This window comes from Humulus lupulus, chromosome 1 (assembly GCF_963169125.1).
Source record: "Humulus lupulus chromosome 1, drHumLupu1.1, whole genome shotgun sequence".
Lineage (NCBI taxonomy): Eukaryota > Viridiplantae > Streptophyta > Magnoliopsida > Rosales > Cannabaceae > Humulus > Humulus lupulus.
Window position 1 is genome coordinate 51,319,527 of NC_084793.1, and position 17,517 is coordinate 51,337,043.

At 34.3% G+C, this 17,517-nt stretch overlaps 3 protein-coding genes across 4 annotated transcripts; all 3 read left to right on the forward strand.

Moving 5' to 3' along the window:
• Positions 1-591: 591 nt before the first annotated feature.
• LOC133814674 (uncharacterized) lies at positions 592-4,800 on the forward strand. The gene is made up of 6 exons (XM_062247605.1): positions 592-1,433; positions 1,531-2,320; positions 2,408-2,611; positions 2,701-3,642; positions 3,982-4,095; positions 4,177-4,800. The coding sequence occupies exons 1-6, from the start codon at positions 592-594 to the stop codon at positions 4,798-4,800; spliced, it is 3,516 nt and encodes a 1,171-aa protein (XP_062103589.1).
• Positions 4,801-9,933: 5,133 nt separating this feature from the next.
• On the forward strand, positions 9,934-13,078 carry LOC133792326 (BTB/POZ and MATH domain-containing protein 2-like). Its single transcript, XM_062230231.1, has 5 exons — positions 9,934-10,069; positions 10,162-10,668; positions 11,165-11,513; positions 12,104-12,380; positions 12,562-13,078. The coding sequence occupies exons 2-5, from the start codon at positions 10,241-10,243 to the stop codon at positions 12,732-12,734; spliced, it is 1,227 nt and encodes a 408-aa protein (XP_062086215.1). The 5' UTR covers positions 9,934-10,069; positions 10,162-10,240; the 3' UTR covers positions 12,735-13,078.
• A 697-nt stretch (positions 13,079-13,775) lies between these two features.
• LOC133792332 (RNA exonuclease 4-like) lies at positions 13,776-16,644 on the forward strand. Of its 2 annotated transcripts, none has more exons than XM_062230239.1 (7): positions 13,776-14,020; positions 14,578-14,729; positions 14,826-14,959; positions 15,084-15,310; positions 15,416-15,622; positions 15,823-15,862; positions 16,174-16,307. In XM_062230239.1, exons 1-7 carry the CDS (start codon positions 13,980-13,982, stop codon positions 16,177-16,179), a joined length of 807 nt encoding a protein of 268 aa, XP_062086223.1. In that variant the 5' UTR covers positions 13,776-13,979; the 3' UTR covers positions 16,180-16,307. The 2 variants fall into 2 exon arrangements, with proteins under 2 accessions (XP_062086223.1, XP_062086221.1); XM_062230237.1 differs by having other exon boundaries at positions 13,778-14,020; positions 15,823-15,903; positions 16,174-16,644.
• Positions 16,645-17,517: the final 873 nt, after the last annotated feature.

Below are 17,517 nucleotides of genomic sequence, written 5' to 3' on the forward strand. Positions count from 1 at the left end.
ATTGTATTGTCTATCAACTAGTGCCAAATAGAATGATGGTCAGGGCGTGCGACTAGTTTCTCTCTCCCCATGGTGAGGCGTAAGAAAGCTGGTCAGAAGCCTGGACTGCATTCATCTCCGAAGGTAATCAACAGGGATAATGTACATCATGATGAAGCTGTAGAGGAGGATCCAGTCAGAGAAGAACTCGCGGATGAGATTTTTGCAGATTCAGAGGAGAAATTTCAAGAGGTTGGGGAGGATATTTTTCTGGAGGGTTGCGTAGAACCTTCATCTGAGAAAGTGGCTGGTTCCCGGACGTGGGCGATTAAATCGGAGGAGACAGACTTTCAGGAATTGGCTAAGGAAAAGTGGTCTAACTTTCAGGGGAATCTTACAGCTAATGGTGGAGTTCGGCTCAACTATGAGGAGCCGCTGGTTCGTGATGGGAAACTGATAGCCCAAATCGATATAGAGGAGACTGAAGTGGAGGCATCCTTTTGGAAATCAATGTTGGTTTGTGTTGTTTTAGGAGCAAATCCCCCTTTAGCAGTCTTTGAAGGATTTATCAACCGGTTATGAGGAAAATTGGGTATAGAAAGAATAGCCCGTATGAATGCGGGTCATACTCTGGTCAAGTTTAGGGATGAAACAACTAGGGATTTGGTTTTAGAAGCAGGAGTGGTTCACTTTGATAGGAAACCAGTCCTATTGAGGCCTTGGTCGACTGATTTAGATACACTGAGGGTGGTGAATTCAGTCCCAGTTTGGATGAGATTACCAAATCTTGGCCTTCAATATTGGGGTTTAAAAAGTCTGAGTGCTCTTGTTAGCACAATAGGGAAACCTATGATGATGGACAAGGTAACGAAGGAAAAATCTATGGTAAAATTCGCTAGGGTCCTTGTGGATGTCGAGATTACTGATAGATTACCTCACTCAATTAGTTTTATCAATGAGCGAGGGCAGCTGATGGAACAAGCTATAGAGTTTGAATGGCTTCCCACACAGTGTTCTTGTTGTAAGGGTTTAGGCCACACTGCGTCCAGCTGTAAGAATTCTCAGGAGGTAGTCTGGAGACCAAAACAACAAGTTTCAGCTTCAGGTAAAGGGGATATTAGGGGTGCTACGGTACTGAGTGAATCAAAAATTGAGAGTAAGCCAGTGGTAGGCAATCAAAAGGATGTTGGGAAAGAAGATAAAGGAGATGAGCTGAATCTTAAGGGAGGTTCGAAGGAGTCCATGATCACAACAACTAAAGATACAAATGAGGCTAGTTGTTCAACGACTGAGAAGGAGAAAACTTGGACTACCCCTAAGAAAGTGGGGGGTCTAAGGAAAAAAAGTTCCACAGAACAGACTTTGAGAGCTAATACATTCAGTGTTCTGCAGGAGAAGACTGATATGGTTTCAAATAAGGAGTTACACAAACATCATATTTCTAATGGAGGGGTGTAATGTTTTGTGTTGGAATATAAGGGGTTTAAATAAGAGGAATAAGCATCAATCCTTATTACAGTTCTATTTTGTTCATAAAGTTGGTTTGGGTAGTTTCCTGGAAACTAAACTTCACAGCAACAAAATTGAGGAGATGATGCATGATGTGTTTGTGGGATGGAATTGGTATAGTAGTAAGGCCATCGAAGGGAGAATATTGTTGGTTTGGAATCCGGATTTGGTTCATGTGGCTGTTGTTCAGGAGCTGGACCAGCTGGTCACTTGTGAAGTGCAAATAAAGGGTGTTAGTCAAACAACTGTTCTTTCTTTTGTGTATGGCCGAAATTCAATGGAAGAGAGGAAAAATCTCTGGGTTCAGCTTCAAGTTCCTCAGTATAATTCTAGGCCTTGGCTGGTTGCAGGGGATTTTAATGCAGTTTTTGAATATGATGATCGAATTGGAGGTAGGCAGATTTCAGCTATGGAAGTGGAGGACAGTAGGCAATGGAAGGCTAATTCTCTATTGATTGATTTAAGATCCAGTGGTTCCTCTTTCACTTGGTCTAATAAACAAAAAGAAGGTTTAAGAATATTCTCAAAACTTGATAGAATATTTGTTAATGAAGTATGGATTGATACTTTTCCTGATTCTGAAGGCCGGATTAATTGGGATACATTATCTGATCATTGCTTTTGTATCATCAAAATTGTTCATTTCCAAACTTCAGGGGTTAGGCCTTTCAGGTACTTCAATATGTGGGATAAACACCAGGATTTTAGGAGCTCTGTCTTGAGTAACTGGTCTAAACTAGTCGGAGGTACTGGTCTGCAGAAGATTATACAGAAGCTTAAAAGACTAAAGCCTACCTTGATCCAGTTCAAAAAAGTGCAGATTGGGGATGTGGTTCAGAATTATGCTTCAGCAAAGCAGAAATATGAATTAGCTCAATTAATGTTACAGCAAAATCCTTGTTCGAGATTATTACATTAGGAAGAGGATGAGGCAGCAGCTGAGTTTGCTAGAATGTCCAAGTTGTATGAAAGTTTCCTGAGGCAAAAAAGTAAGAATAACTGGCTAAGATTTGGTGACGAAAACACAGCGTACTTTCATGCTAGTTTGAAACAGAGGAGAATGAGGAATCGTATCACGAGTTTTACTAATGATGAGGGGCAAGTTGTAGAGAATCCTACTGAGGTGATAGCACATTTTCACAGTCATTTTAAAGGATTCTGGGCAAGAGTGTTACTCTAACTGATCGGGTTGATTTGAGTTGTTTTCAACAGGATTCTGTTTTGACTTTAGATCATCAGCTTGATCTAATTCATCCCTTTACTAAAAAGGATGTTAAGAGAGCTCTTTTCAGTATTCCAACTACCAAGAGTCCTGGCCCCGATGGTTATGGCTCTGGTTTTTTTAAATCTCTCTGGAAGGATATTGGAGATGAAATAACTGAGGCGATTATGTTGTTCTTTGAAAGTGGTGTGATTCCGACTACATTGAATGGTACAATCTTATCTCTTATTCCTAAGGTTGTTTCCCCATCTAAGGCCACTGATTATCATCCTATAGCTTGTTGTAATACCCTTTACAAGTGTATTTCCAAGATGATTTGTTTCCGTTTGGCTAAGGTGCTTCCTATGATAATTCATCAAGATCAAGGAGCCTTTATTCAGAACAGACAGCTTGCTCACAATATCTTAATCCTTCAGGATATTCTGCATGGTTACTCTAGAAAGAACATTTCCCCCCGCTGTGTTATAAAAATTGACCTCAGTAAGGCTTATGACTCAGTTGACTGGAAGTTTATGGAGGATATCTTGAATGTGTTCTGTTTCCCTAGGAAATTTGTTCAATGGATTATGAATTGCTTGACAGGAACGTCCTATACTCTCTTATTTAATGGTAGATTACAAGGAAGTTTTGAAGGGAAGAAAGGGTTGAGACAGGGAGATCTCATCTCTCCGCTGCTGTTTGTTCTAGCAATGGAGTATCTTACTAGAATTTTGAGCCAAGCTTCTCATCATAAAGAGTTTAGGTACCATCCTTTGTGTAAGAATTTGCATCTAGTCAATCTGTGCTTTGCGGATGATCTGATTCTGTTTTGCAAGGGGAATGTGAAGTCTGTTAAGATTTTATTTGATGGCTTTTTGAAGTTCTGTCGCTGTTCTGGTTTGGAAGCCAATTTGAGCAAATCTCAAGTGTTTTTTGGGGGCGTGGCAGCTGAGGTTAGAGCTGAAATCCTTAGATCAGTAGCTCTTGGTGAGGGGAGTTTTCCTCTGAAATATCTGGGGGTATCACTGAGGCCTACGAGATGGTTGATTACTGATTGTGGAGGAATTCTTAAGAAAATTTAGAATAGGCTCCATGTTTGGGCTAGTAGACATCTTTCATTTGCGAGGAGAACTCAATTGATTTTCTCAGTGTTGCAGGGCATTCGTAACTATTGGATGAACATTTTTATGCTTCCCATTAGTGCGGTTCATGAAATAGATAGACTTTGTCGTAACTTCCTTTGGGGAGAAAAGAATAATCGAAATAAATTTCACTGCTCCTCTTGGTCCCAGGTCTGTCTTCCGAAAGTAATGGGAGGTCTGGGCTTCAAGGAAGGATCTCTTTGGAATAAAGTTCTATTGGCTAAATACCTTTGGGCTTTATCTTCAAAACAAGATGTCTTATGGGTGAAATGGATAGACGAAGTCTATTTAAAAGGCAAGTCTATCTGGGATTACCACCTGAAAACAGATGTTTCTTGGTACTAGCGCAAGGTTTGTTATTTGAGAGAGACATTTTCTGTCAAGGAATTGGAGAGTGCGGCTCCTCATGGTAAGCTGATCTTGAATCTGCTATATAACAACATGCTTCAGAAGGAGCAGGTGGGGTTTGCTAAGGTAGTTTGGAGTAGTTTTTCTGTGCCAAGACATCGTTTTATTCTGTGGCAAGCGGTTCTTGGGCATCTTCTGACGAGAGACAATCTGGCCCGATGCCCTATTGAGGTTAATTCAGTGGCTTGTCCAGTTTGTGATAGAGGTGAGGAATCTCACAGTCATTTATTTTTTGACTGTATCTTTTCTCATAGAATCTGGGAGCTGATTAATAGCTGGCTTGGTGCTGAGATTTGGCCGAAGCAGAGGAACAATTGGAAGCTATGGTTGGACGGGAAGCCTAAAACAGTGATGCAACGCATATATATAGCTTGTCTAGCAGCTTCAGTGTATCATATTTGGTGTAACAGGAACATGTGTTACTTCTCTCAGGTGTCCTACACGCCCCATAGCCTAGTTAAGATAATCAAGAGGTCTATTAAGATAAGATTGCAGGGTAGGCTTAGTAAAAAAGATTTGAGTAAGAATTGTAAGCTTTATGAATTTGTTCAGATGTTGTAAGTTGTTGTGAGTTTAGTTGTTTGTGAACTGGTGGTTATAATCTGTTTGGTGCAATATATTTTTCCTTTTTCATAAAAAAAACTAGTGCCAAATATCAACTCTTGACAGGGGTAAAGTCAGAAACAATAAACAATTAGAAATATTATCATAGTAAAAGAAATATAGACATTAAAAGAAATCAGTTACAATATACACACCCTGGACGAATAAAGTTGTGACTGAAGTAGAGTTTATCGCTGATAATGAAGACAATGGGCACAACCGCCGATAATGGAAGTCCGCACTCTTTTTTTCTACCTGAAATCGGACATAAATGAAAGAGAAAAAGATCAGATGCTGCCAATAATGGAGGTGGACACTCCCTGAAATTAGATATACAAAATAAGAAGAAGAGGTGGAAGTCATTAATGGAGGTCGACAGCCCCTGAAAACATACAACAACGACAAAAGGAAGAGGAGGAGGCCAATAATGGACATAGATAATACCTGAAATCGAACAAAGCAATAAGAAAAAGATGATGAAGCCGATGGGGAAACCCAATAAACCAATGGAGAAACCTTTCTTTTCTCCTTGATATTGTACAAAACAAGAAAAGGGAGGAAGATGAAACATTTGTTTCTTTTCGGGATTCTTTACACTCACTCATTCATCTATATCTTCATTGTTGTGAATGACTTTAGTTTTATTATCCTCTATCTTTTTGTTTATTTTCTTAATGAGTCTACTATTATATGATGAATGATAATTTAAAAAATGCTCCATCAATCCTAATGAGACCATCCAGAAGTTTCTCACATACAAGCAAACTTGGGATGGATGTTGCCTAAGATATTTCATTTTTCTCTTAGAAGTAATTTTTTGAAAATTCATTTTAGAGTGATGAGCTAATAGCCAAATTGAAAAGCTCTGGTAGGAAACTCAAATGGATGGAGTTCAACACCTTTTGTAGCACGTGAAGTTCAACGAGAGATCTTTAATCAATGCTTCTTCATCATCCTACTTCTCAATGACATTTTTATTGTGGATTTGGTTGAGATTTTGTATTTAATAGGTGTGAACATTTAACCACAAATCACAATTTGGCATTCCAATCGCATCGTTCCAGCCAAAAATAAATCTTCTCAAATTTAATGTATGATTAGTACAAACTAAATGCATCACCTTCTCTAGTGGGTATGTATGATTTACACTTGGTACATTCACTTCTATTACTATCATGATGATTATTGTAGGGTCTATTAGCAAATACTGTTTCTTAAACGACATTTTAAAATCAAATTGTTCTTACTTCTGCCACTATTATCCACTTTAGGTTAGGAAAAAAAAAAGTCAAAGGTTCAACTTTGACCTATTAATTGCTGCAATGTTTAACAGATATACCAACCTTATATTAAAGATTCTTAACTTATATCATTACATTTTTAATGTCTTGAACAATTGCGTCTGTCACAATTAAATGTTTAGCAGCCTACGTTGGTAAACTCTTCTCTGTTAGTCAATCTCTAATTTACTATTCTCCCATGGTCAATCACTAAAATTAATGCCTCAACTCTTAACTATTCAAGGCTTCAACAACTTGCAAAATTATTGCTATGGAAAAACCCAACATACCCTTTTCTCCAATGACTGACTATCATTTATCAGACCCCAAAAATGGAAATTCTTTTGTAAATTGAACCTTGTCATAAGTAGAGCCAAGTATTTGTTGCTCTAAATGTATATGGAAAACAATTTAGGGATATTCAGGGTCAAAGGTGGTATACTTGTCATAATTCATCAATGGCATTTACAAAACTATTGTCAGCTAAATTTTGTGGTCAAATCACGTGGACCATAAGACCATGTGATCCATATCATATTTACCATTAAATAAATAATTATTAATAATGATTTATTATAGCATGTTTACTTACTAAGGTCCACCAATGGTCCCCTTAATTTTTTTTTTACAGCTCTTGAGTTTGGTTAGTATATGTATATATTTGATAAATTATATCAAAATTCAGAGTAACAAGCACCATTATAATTTATTAATATTTTGTTTTTGCATCATTTTCATTTATGCTATTTCAAAGTAATAGGACTATATTAATATAATTTAAATTTTAGTTAAATGATAAAGAAAGCTCAATTATTATGGTTGTAATAAATTAATTAGTTAATAATTTGTCAAAAAAAACTAATTAATTAATAATTAAATTTGTAATGAGTAGTGGGAGCGGTAGTGGTGATTTTGGTAGCCACGCATTTGTACTCTCTAATTTGACGAAATTGTCAGACGACCGCGCGTTGCCGTCATGGCGCGTCATGACAAACCAGGCCCAACCCAAGCCCACAACGGACAACTTGAGCAAAACGTTAGTGTATTTTCATTTAGGGATGATTACAATTAAAGAGGAAATTACATTTATATGAGTTTTTTAATAAATTTTGCAAAAATATGGCTTTTTTTAAAAAAAAATTATTCTATCACTTTTATTTAAGAATTTTCACTTGTATGGATTTAGTTTCCCATATTTTTGTATAAAAATTGGTTTATGTCATAGTTTTACTTTTAATCAAGTTTTTCATATTTAGTTAGTTAGCAATTGTGTTTCCCATAGTTTGTTTTTTCTTTAATGAATTTTTCCATACAAATTTTGAAAAGTATAATCCTCATATTTTTGCACATTAATTGCATAAAAGCCATATTTATGAAAAATCCCCACAAATAAATGCTTATAATATAAAGGTAAAAGTTGAGAACTACCCATTTTAGGAGTAGTTAACTAAAATTAGACACTAAATATATTTAGTTGAACTTTACTTATTATTATCATGAGACTTTCTAAATTATCCTTATTTGAGCACATAGTTATAAGTGTTGTTGTAATGTATTATTATGTAGAGAAATAGTATAATGAGAATATTCATTATAAATCTGGGTATAAAAGTAAGAGGATTAATAAATGGGTAAAAATTAAAATGATTATCTAAAAATGGACACTTAGTCTAATTTCTTCTAATATAAAATAATTACAAAAATCACTAAGAAAGTTTTATTTACAAAAATATATTTTCAGGTCATCAAAATATATTGGATTTTAAAAATAATATTTCTGATTTTGAAACTTTCTTGAAATTTTGATTTTCTTGTTTTTTTTTTATTTAAAAAAATAATATTTTAGTTACTTAAAATGTTAATAAATTACTAATTAATTATTTTTTTCACTATTTTTTATATTATTTATTTTCAACTTTTTATTATTTTTAAATTTTTTTTTTCATGGAACTGGCCTCTCTCTCTCCACTATACTCTTTTTTTATTATTAATTTATTACATTCTCTCTTATCTTTAATTTAAAAAATCTTTTTCGGCAACATCGCTAGTCAGTTGGACTCAAAAGTGCTACCATCGCGACCTACTATTCAAGGTGATCATTTTTATTTATAGGAAATATATGTTTTTTGGCTGTTGTCAGAGAAGATGACTAGAATAAAAAAACAACATTTTAGTTTATTTTTTATATTGTATTGACCAAAAAATAACTAAATTTTAAACATGATAAAAAATTTATATTCTAAAATTTGTATTCTTATTTTACATTTAAAAAATACTATATTGTATTCTAAACAACTTAAATTTATTTAAAAATATTCCAAGTAACTTTTTTATAATAGATTATTTAGGATATTGTTTGGTAACTTTTAAATAGAATATAAAAAAAAAAATTAATATACAGTATGCTAAAAGTAACTTTTAATAATAAACTATATAGTAATTTGTTATATTTTATTGTATCTCATTAGTTTCTAAAAAATAATTAATCAGCAAAAGAAAAGCATCTTAAGCAATAAGACATTATAATATAATTTCAAAATGACTAATGAGTGTCTTAAGATAAAATAAAAATTTAAAAATAAGTATTGGAGATAACAAAAATATATATAAAATAATATGCTATAAAAATAAAAAAATTTAATGAAAAAAGTAACTAATTAGTAACTTATTAACATTTTAAACAATAAAAATGTTATTTTTTTAAATCTAGAAAAATGAGAAAATTGAGATTTTGAGAAAGTTTCAAATTCATGTATATTAATTTTAAGAACGGTTATTTTTTGATGATATGACAATGTATTTTTGTAAATAAAATTTTGTAGGTAACTTTTGTAATTAAATTATAAAATACAATAAGAAATGTAATTAATTATATATAAATTATTTTATTTAAAAAAAAGACAACAAAGATAAACACGACATCAGGATAATTTCATAATTTTCGAAACAAAAATCAATTGTATCCCAACAAACAAATGCTATTGCATAGTAGACAGAATCAAATACTGGTGTCATATAAAAATATTTGAGATTTGCAAGTTATTTTGGTTCGCTATATATATTTATTAGATAAAATACAATATTAAAGATGAAATTAAATAAGCAGAACAACTAAAAATGGACAAGAATTAAACTTCCTGAACAAGTAATTAATATTTTATTGTAAGATTATTTGTCTTTTTTCTATTTGAAGACCGCTTTTTCTTAATTATTATCTTAACGCTTTGCTGGTATGTTGTATATTCTAATAATTGTATTTTTCTAATTTTATAATACATTCTACGTCTAGCCTCCCATTTTTTTCAATCTCTGCATTTTTTTTTATAAATATTTGATATCGGTTTAATATTATGTGGTATGTTTAAATAGTGAAAGGTGTGCAATACTAAAGTTATTCCATAATTATATTCATGTGTAATTATACTTAATTTAATTAAAATAAATATATTTTAAATATTTATTTAAGACTCTTGAAAGTGGATAATGATTGATGAGTGATGATATCTGTATTGAAATTAAATCACTTTATGAGGAGACCAAACAACCAACTCTACCTTTCATAAATGGCTTGCCTTTTGATAATTAAAGAGCATAAATAAATTAGTCCCAATAATACAAAAAAATCATAGTAAACGTGGCTTGTAGAATAGCGAATACATATATTTTAGCTGCGCACGCGCGTGGGATTGATATCAATAATTAACTGGGGCAAAAATTAATTTCTGTCCTTTTTTAATTTAATTTATAAAAAATAAAAGTAAAAATAAATTATAACTCGTGTAAGTCAAGTCATCATCATCTGCGAATTCTCTTTCTCACTTTACCGGTACTTTTATAAATATTCATCTTCCAGAACTCGCAATAGCTTTCCCAAACAAAACCCTAGATTTTCTCACCAACTTTTCTTTTTCCCGTTAAGACAAAGAATCTTCGAATCCCACTTCCAGGTAATACAATTCGACGTTTCTACTGCTTCTAATTTTAGTATTTGTTTTGATTCGAAGCTCCAATTTCATATTTCGTTTTCCGTAAACCCTAGATCCCAATTTCCATTTTCGGGAGAGTCGGGTTTACGTGAGTCGAATTCTGCTTTTTTTCCCTCTTTCCTTGGACTGGGCATGGGTAAGGTGCTCCGGGAAACCGCTAAGCCCTCATCGTCGTCGTCTTCATCTGCCTCGGCTTCTCCTCCGACGACTACTACCTCGACTTCGATCACCGAGACCGTGAACGGTACCCACCATTTCAAGATCAATGGGTATTCTCTTTCTAAGGGTCTTGGGATTGGGAAATACATAGCTTCTGATACTTTCAATGTCGGTGGGTACTCCTGGGCAATTTACTTTTACCCCGATGGCAAGAGTGCCGAGGACAATGCCACGTATGTGTCGCTGTTTATCGCGCTCGCTAGTGAGGGAACTGATGTGAGGGCGTTGTTTGAATTGACTCTTTTGGATCAGAGTGGAAGGGATAGACACAAGGTGCATAGCCATTTCGGGAGGATGTTGGAGAGCGGGCCTTACACGCTCAAGTACCGCGGTAGCATGTGGTGAGTGCATTACTTTTCTGGGTTTTATTTCTCGTAATTTGTTGAAAATTTTCTTTTTTAAGGTTTTGTGTAGTGAAAATCTTGTGGGTTTCTTCAATGCTTTGCTCCCCTGAATCTAAGAAAAAGATGGATGTCCTAGTTTGCTCTGCGTGTTCGTTTTTCTTGCTTTTATTGGGTTATAAAATTGACTATCATCTAGTTTAGGTGCAATTTGTTGGTAGTTGTTGTAGCAGGGTCTACTTAATATGCTATAGAAGGCATTAACTTACTAGGTTCATCGTACATTATGTTGTGATTGCGGGATTGGTGCATGATAATTACGTGGAAAGGTATGTCAGGTGTTATGAGTGCATATGAAAAATTATCCTATGCATGTAATTTCCCTTGGCTTCTAGCTTTCCCCTCTTTAGTGTTTCCAATACTTGGTTTATTATTATGATAAATTGTATTGTTGGTGTTGTGAAGTCAAATTTGATGGGCTTTTTGGATGCTGCAGGGGTTATAAGCGATTCTTTAAAAGAACTGCCTTGGAGACTTCAGACTATCTTAAAGATGATTGTCTATCTGTAAACTGTATTGTTGGTGTTGTGAAGTCACAAACGGAAGGACCTAAGATCTACTCCATAGCAGTACCACCACCCAACATTGGTCTGCATTTTGGGCAATTACTGGAAAGTGGGAAGGGAACTGATGTTACTTTCGATGTTGATGGAGAAAATTTTTCAGCTCACAAGTTAGTACTAGCAGCTCGATCACCTGTATTCAGGGCCCAACTTTTTGGTCCTATGAAGGATCAGAACACCCAATGCATAAAAATTGAAGACATGGAGGCTCCAGTCTTTAAGGTTTGACTTAAGTTTCTTATTTTGTTTCCTGTATTCATCATTAGAAGTTCTTCACAAATACTTCTTAGTTTTGTCGTCATTTTGTATGGTTGATGGAAACTGATTGATATGATTATACACTATTTATATTAGTCAAGATTATAAATTTTGTACACTCTGTCAGATTCTTCGAGAGAAGAAGATAGATTGATTGTTGTTCATAATCTCAGCCCTTGGCGTTCCTGTTCTTTTCATTTCTTGAAACGTTTCTTTCAATCTTTCTCCTTTATCCAAGAAAAGATTATGTTGTTTTGTCCCTTGTTAACTTAAGCGTTTAGTTTTCCTTCGTTAATTATTCCCTCTATAAAATTATTTTGGTTGAAGCTAGTAGTTTTTCAACTTTTACTCTGCTATGCATTTTACCATATATGTATTAAATATTTGGTGTTTTGATCTTTTGTTTCACTTTTTACCTGAGTAAAGGGGGGAGGTGGATTGGCAGTGCACTGTCTCATGATTCTCTAGCCTCCATGTATTGAGGTACTTGGTGTATTTTGACAATTAAGCACAAGGAATAACATGCCAATTTTACTCTATTTTCCCACGCGCAGGCTTTACTTCATTTTATATACTGGGACTCACTGCCTGACTTAGAGGAGCTTACTGGCATGAACTCTAAATGGGCTTCTACTTTAATGGCTCAGCATCTGCTTGCAGCAGCAGACCGGTATGGTTTAGAAAGGCTCAGGTTGCTATGTGAGGCAAGTCTCTGTGAGCATGTTGCTATTAACACTGTGGCAACAACGTTAGCTTTGGCAGAGCAGCATCACTGCTTCCAGTTGAAATCCGTGTGCCTCAAATTTGTTTCATTGCCTGAAAATCTGGGAGGTGAGATAATTTTTTGCAATAAACCTTTTAATGAGTTTCTGCTTCTTTAGTTTAGTTTCTATTACAGCATTGCTCAACTTTAATTTCATGAAGGCGTTTTCTACCACTTTGTTGCAAGCTAAATCATGTAATTGATTATGTTATCATATACTTTTTTGTTTTTGCTTTGATTTTTTTTCAGCTGTGATGCAAACCGATGGATTTGATTACTTGAAGGAAAGCTGTCCCTCCGTCATAACAGACCTTTTGCAATATGTAGCCAGTGAGCATCACTCTACTGTATTCAGGCTTGGAAATGAAGCTATTCTTGATGGCAGCGACATTAATGGTAGGCGAGTGAAGCAAAGGCTATAGGAATGACATGCTTTTTTGTTTTTGTTTTTTTTACACAATTTTTTGTGTAGGCAAAGAGATGAAGAAAAAGCAAACAGAGCAAGAGAGAGAAGTCCCAAAAATTAGTTCTAGGATTAGAAATAATGTACCTAGTTCTTAGTTTTATCATTGTATTGAATGTTGGTTTGCAAATGTAATTGTGGTTATAATTTTCTGTGTTTCTTTCCTCTTTTAATTCTAATTACCACTGCTTGTAGAAAAGAAAAAAGAGAAGTGTTCATAATTCTTGCATTTAGCAATATAGTTCTTCTACTACACTTTCTAGAAGCAAGTTCTTATTCTTTAATGCAATTATTTTAATGTTTTTTTGACTTTGCCAAACTAGTCTTGATGTAGAAGGGAAGTCATTTAACATATACACTGAAAAAAATGTGTCAACAGCAGAGTAAGATTAATGTGATTGTGACATTTAAAATTAAAATATAATGATATGTTTCTTCAAACTAGATAAATATCTCTTTGATTGGTAACACATTCTTATCCAAAACAAAATGTTGAAGATATTATTACGTGTTCTTAAAAAAAAGAAGATATTATTATTATCATGCAAAATTATAAAATTCGATTGTGGGTACTAGGGAGATATAAAAATTACACTCAATTTATTCAGTGGGGATATAGTGTGACTATTTACAACATAAATGTGATTTAGAAACATGTAATTATACAATTTTGCTGGAAATTTTGTGTTACAATTCCTACTTATAGAAATTCGAGTATATACGTAGTAATTTAGTAATAAAGTCAAGATCTTTATAATTTTTGTTTCAAAAAATTGCTATTGTAAAATTAAATGGTAGCTTGCTTCCCTTCCTTCGTAGAAAGTTATATAAATAAAATAATTAATTAAATGTACTGTGCTGAAATTATATATAAAATACAATTAAAATGATTATTATGTACCATTTATTTTAAATAGAAATTATTATATAGTTTTTTTAAGTAATTATTATATATCGTTTGGTAATAGGTATTTAATGCCATTTATCATAAAAAATAAAATAAAATGACATTAATGGAGCTGACGGGACTGGATTCGGAGGAGAAGGGACGATGGCTTTAACCTTTTATGCTACAAAGCCCTAGCGATTGCCATAAAAAACACGCTCTCTCTCTTGAAGTTGGTGTCTCTCAGTGACAGCCATTTCCCGCCAAGTTTTAAGCTTCATTGACTAGTCACTACTCTCCGAGTCTACTTTAACATCCATGGAATCCGAACCAGACCTTCCCAAAAGTCCGTCCACCAGGTCCGGTTCCTCTCTATCTCCCTCTTCCATTTCTGCAAATTGTGAGCTTTCTACTGAATCATTTCTTGATATTCCGTACTGGGGTTTATGGGTTTTTCATATCCTGGTGATCTCCAAGTATTAATGTTCGTTTCTTAAGTTTTGAGAATTGGGTATGTACTTGCGATACAGCCCTGAATTTGATTATTCATGCAAAATAATAAAGACTTTTTATTACTGTTTGTTTTTTAATGGGATATTGTTTGTCATTAGCATACCCCATAATATTAGGGTACCCAATTTATTACATTGGTAACTCTTAATATGGCGGCAAAACATGTACCCAATTAAATTAAATTAAATACATATTTGTGGCGAGTATTTATGCATGTAGGCAGACTTAACAGTAGTACAGATAGATGAAAGATACTTTCATTGTCAAAAAAATTAATTTGATACTTAAGTACTACAAACAAACATGATAAATTGGGTACTTCCACTGAAAATATCTCATACTTAAGTAATGCATATTGTATGCGTTGGGTGTATTTGAAAATTTATTGAACCATATTTTCCAGGCACAAATGCTCTGCATGCTACAAGCAATATAAGAAAAAGGAACATTTAGTTGAGCACATGAAGTGCTCATTCCACTCTGTCCATCAACCTAGATGTGGAGTGTGTAAAAAACACTGCAAGTCTTTTGAATCACTCAGGGAACATCTCACCGGTGGGAATATATATATATATAATCAAAAAATTTCTTAAATCCTATTGTTGCATTGTCTATTGAATTGCTTATCATGGATATAATTTTCTCATTTAGGTCCATTGCCAAAGTCAATGTGTTCAACAATTTTCTCCGAACGGGGTTGCAATCTATGCTTGGAAATCTTTGATAATCTCCTTTCTCTCAACAACCATAAGAAACTTTGTGGCCTATCCGCACCTGTTCCTTTAGTAAATCTGCCACTATAAACTCCTTTGTGATAATTTTTCTATCAGTTGTATCGTTAAATCTATTAACTTTAATTGACATGTAAGATTACATGAGTGTGATTTCTCTTGTACTTAATCATTTCAGGGAACGACTAAAAAGTCATTCGCAGAATCTCAGATTGAGATTTCAAACTCCAATGAGGTCAACCTGGTTGAAAGGGGTTCTAAAGCGGTAGCGTTAGATTGTGAAATGGTAGGAGGTGGAGATGATGGAACACTAGACGTCTGTGCTAGAGTCTGCCTCATTGACGAAGATGAGAGTTTGCTGTTTCATGCTTACGTGCAGCCTCTAATTTCTGTCACTAATTACAGGTACTCGTGTTGTTGGTTATGTTGCTATCTTTCAATCAAGTTTTTGGGCAATTCCATTGTGTGCTGATCACTGATATAAGTCGCATGCATCCCTAATGGTTACAGATATGAAGTAACTGGGTTAGCAGAAGAGCATCTGAGTAATGCCATGCCACTAAAAGAAGTGCAAGAAAAGATTTCACAAATTTTGTACAATGGAGAGTCTATTGGGAGAGCTCGGTTGGATGGTGGTAAAGCCAGGCTTCTCGTGGGACATAGTATAGAGCACGATTTGGATTGCTTGAGAATGAATTATCCTGATCACTTGCTTAGGTATTTTAGCATTGCGACTCTTTGGTTAATTTTTTTTGAGAAGTTATTTATTCTACATACATTTGTAAGCTTGCCACAGAAAGATTATGCAATGTTATAAGATTCTTGTGCTATGCCATTTATTTGGCAGGGGTACATATTTGTGTTGTTGCCTGAATTTGGCCTCTTTTGTGCCTAACGGATACTTATTTTATACACAGGGATACTGCAAACTATCGGCCATTGATGAAAACAAACCTGGTTAGCCACTCTCTTAAGTACCTCACCCGAACATATCTAGGGCAAGTTCGATGAAACTCAACTTTTTGTTGTTGTCCTTTTTGGTGCTTATATGTTTACATGGTATGTGGTATCTTGTTTTTTTTAGCAGAAGAAATCAGTATTAATCTCCCTTGCTCTATTTCGTCAAGCATGCCTGATGCAATTGAAAAAAAGAAAAAGATAGTTAATAATAAAAGTCTTGTACTTTACATAGTCACTAGTAATAAGCTGCTCTATTATGCAAATGCAAAGTTTTGTTGATCAAGTGCCTCTCTTTCTTGGCTTTCCAGGTATGATATTCAATCTGGCACACACGATCCATATGAAGATTGCGTGTCTGTAATGAGACTTTACAAAAGAATGCGTGATCTAAAGCATCTAGAAAGCATCGAGGCATCATTTGCCACTCATCGTACCAAAAGCCTCACCGTTGATCTGAGCTCATGGACCAAAGAACTGGAGAAGATGACACCAGATGAGCTTTATCAAATGTCGACGTCAAACTACAAGTGCTGGTGCCTAGATCAAAGGCAGAATGCAAATACCAACTGAACTCTTACTCCTTCCATGGGAAGATATATGATGAACTCTTGAGGTTTGTTACTCAAGTTTTGTTTTGGTTCAGATTAAATATATAGGGATACTACTGATCTTGTAATGCCGGTGCCTTTTATTTTACTTTTTTGTCTCTTACTAGGGAATCATATTGTAAAGTGTATAGAATTTCTAATCCTTTCTATAAGTTCGAAGTCCATTAACCACATTTTGAGCATCAATCTCCACTTCTTGAACCTGAATTCCATGAGAAAAACATCATTTAAGCACCAAAAACAGAGCCTTAGCCTCCAACACAGTAGTTGAAAAAAAAAAAACCAGGAATGGATGATGCAAAAACTGCTTTAGTACGACCAAAACTTTCTCGAACAATGGCTCCAGTCCCCATTTTATTATCTTTAGAAGAAAGTTCTCCATCAACATTAAACTTCAATTTACCAATAGAAAGTGGTTTCCATCGAACATGCAACCTACTGATTAAAGTAGATCTGGAATTAGTGCACACAGCACTAACAACAACACTCTTGTATTCCTGCAAAAATGAATAGGCTCTGCAAACAAACCTCTGTAGGAGAATGAGAAAAACTTATATGAAAATGATCATTCCTGTTATTCCACATTGACCATAACAACTCAAGCAAACTTTCCAATTCAACAGTAGAGAAAGATTGTTTAGCCCATAAAATAAACTAATAAAGTCTCAAAAAAAAAATGTTTAGCTTTAGAGAAAAAAATAATTGAAATTTTCCAAACCTTGCTTGAAAATGTACAGTCCCTCAGTGCACGATCAAGATCCTTCAAGTGATGGCTACATAGAAGAAGAAACAATTTTTCTAGAGAGCAAAAGATTAGCCAGCAGTTGGAAGCCTCCAAACAAAATGTTTAACTTTAAAAGGTAAATTAAGGTGCCAAAGAAATTTCCACCAATTTGGAAGAATATGAGGAAGAAGGATCATTGGTAAACGAATTTGCAAGATGATAACCAAACTTTTTTTTTTTGTTGAATAAATACCATTAGAATTAAAACCCCGATTTCTTTCATAAAAATGAGGTACATTAAGAATAGGAATAAAGATGAT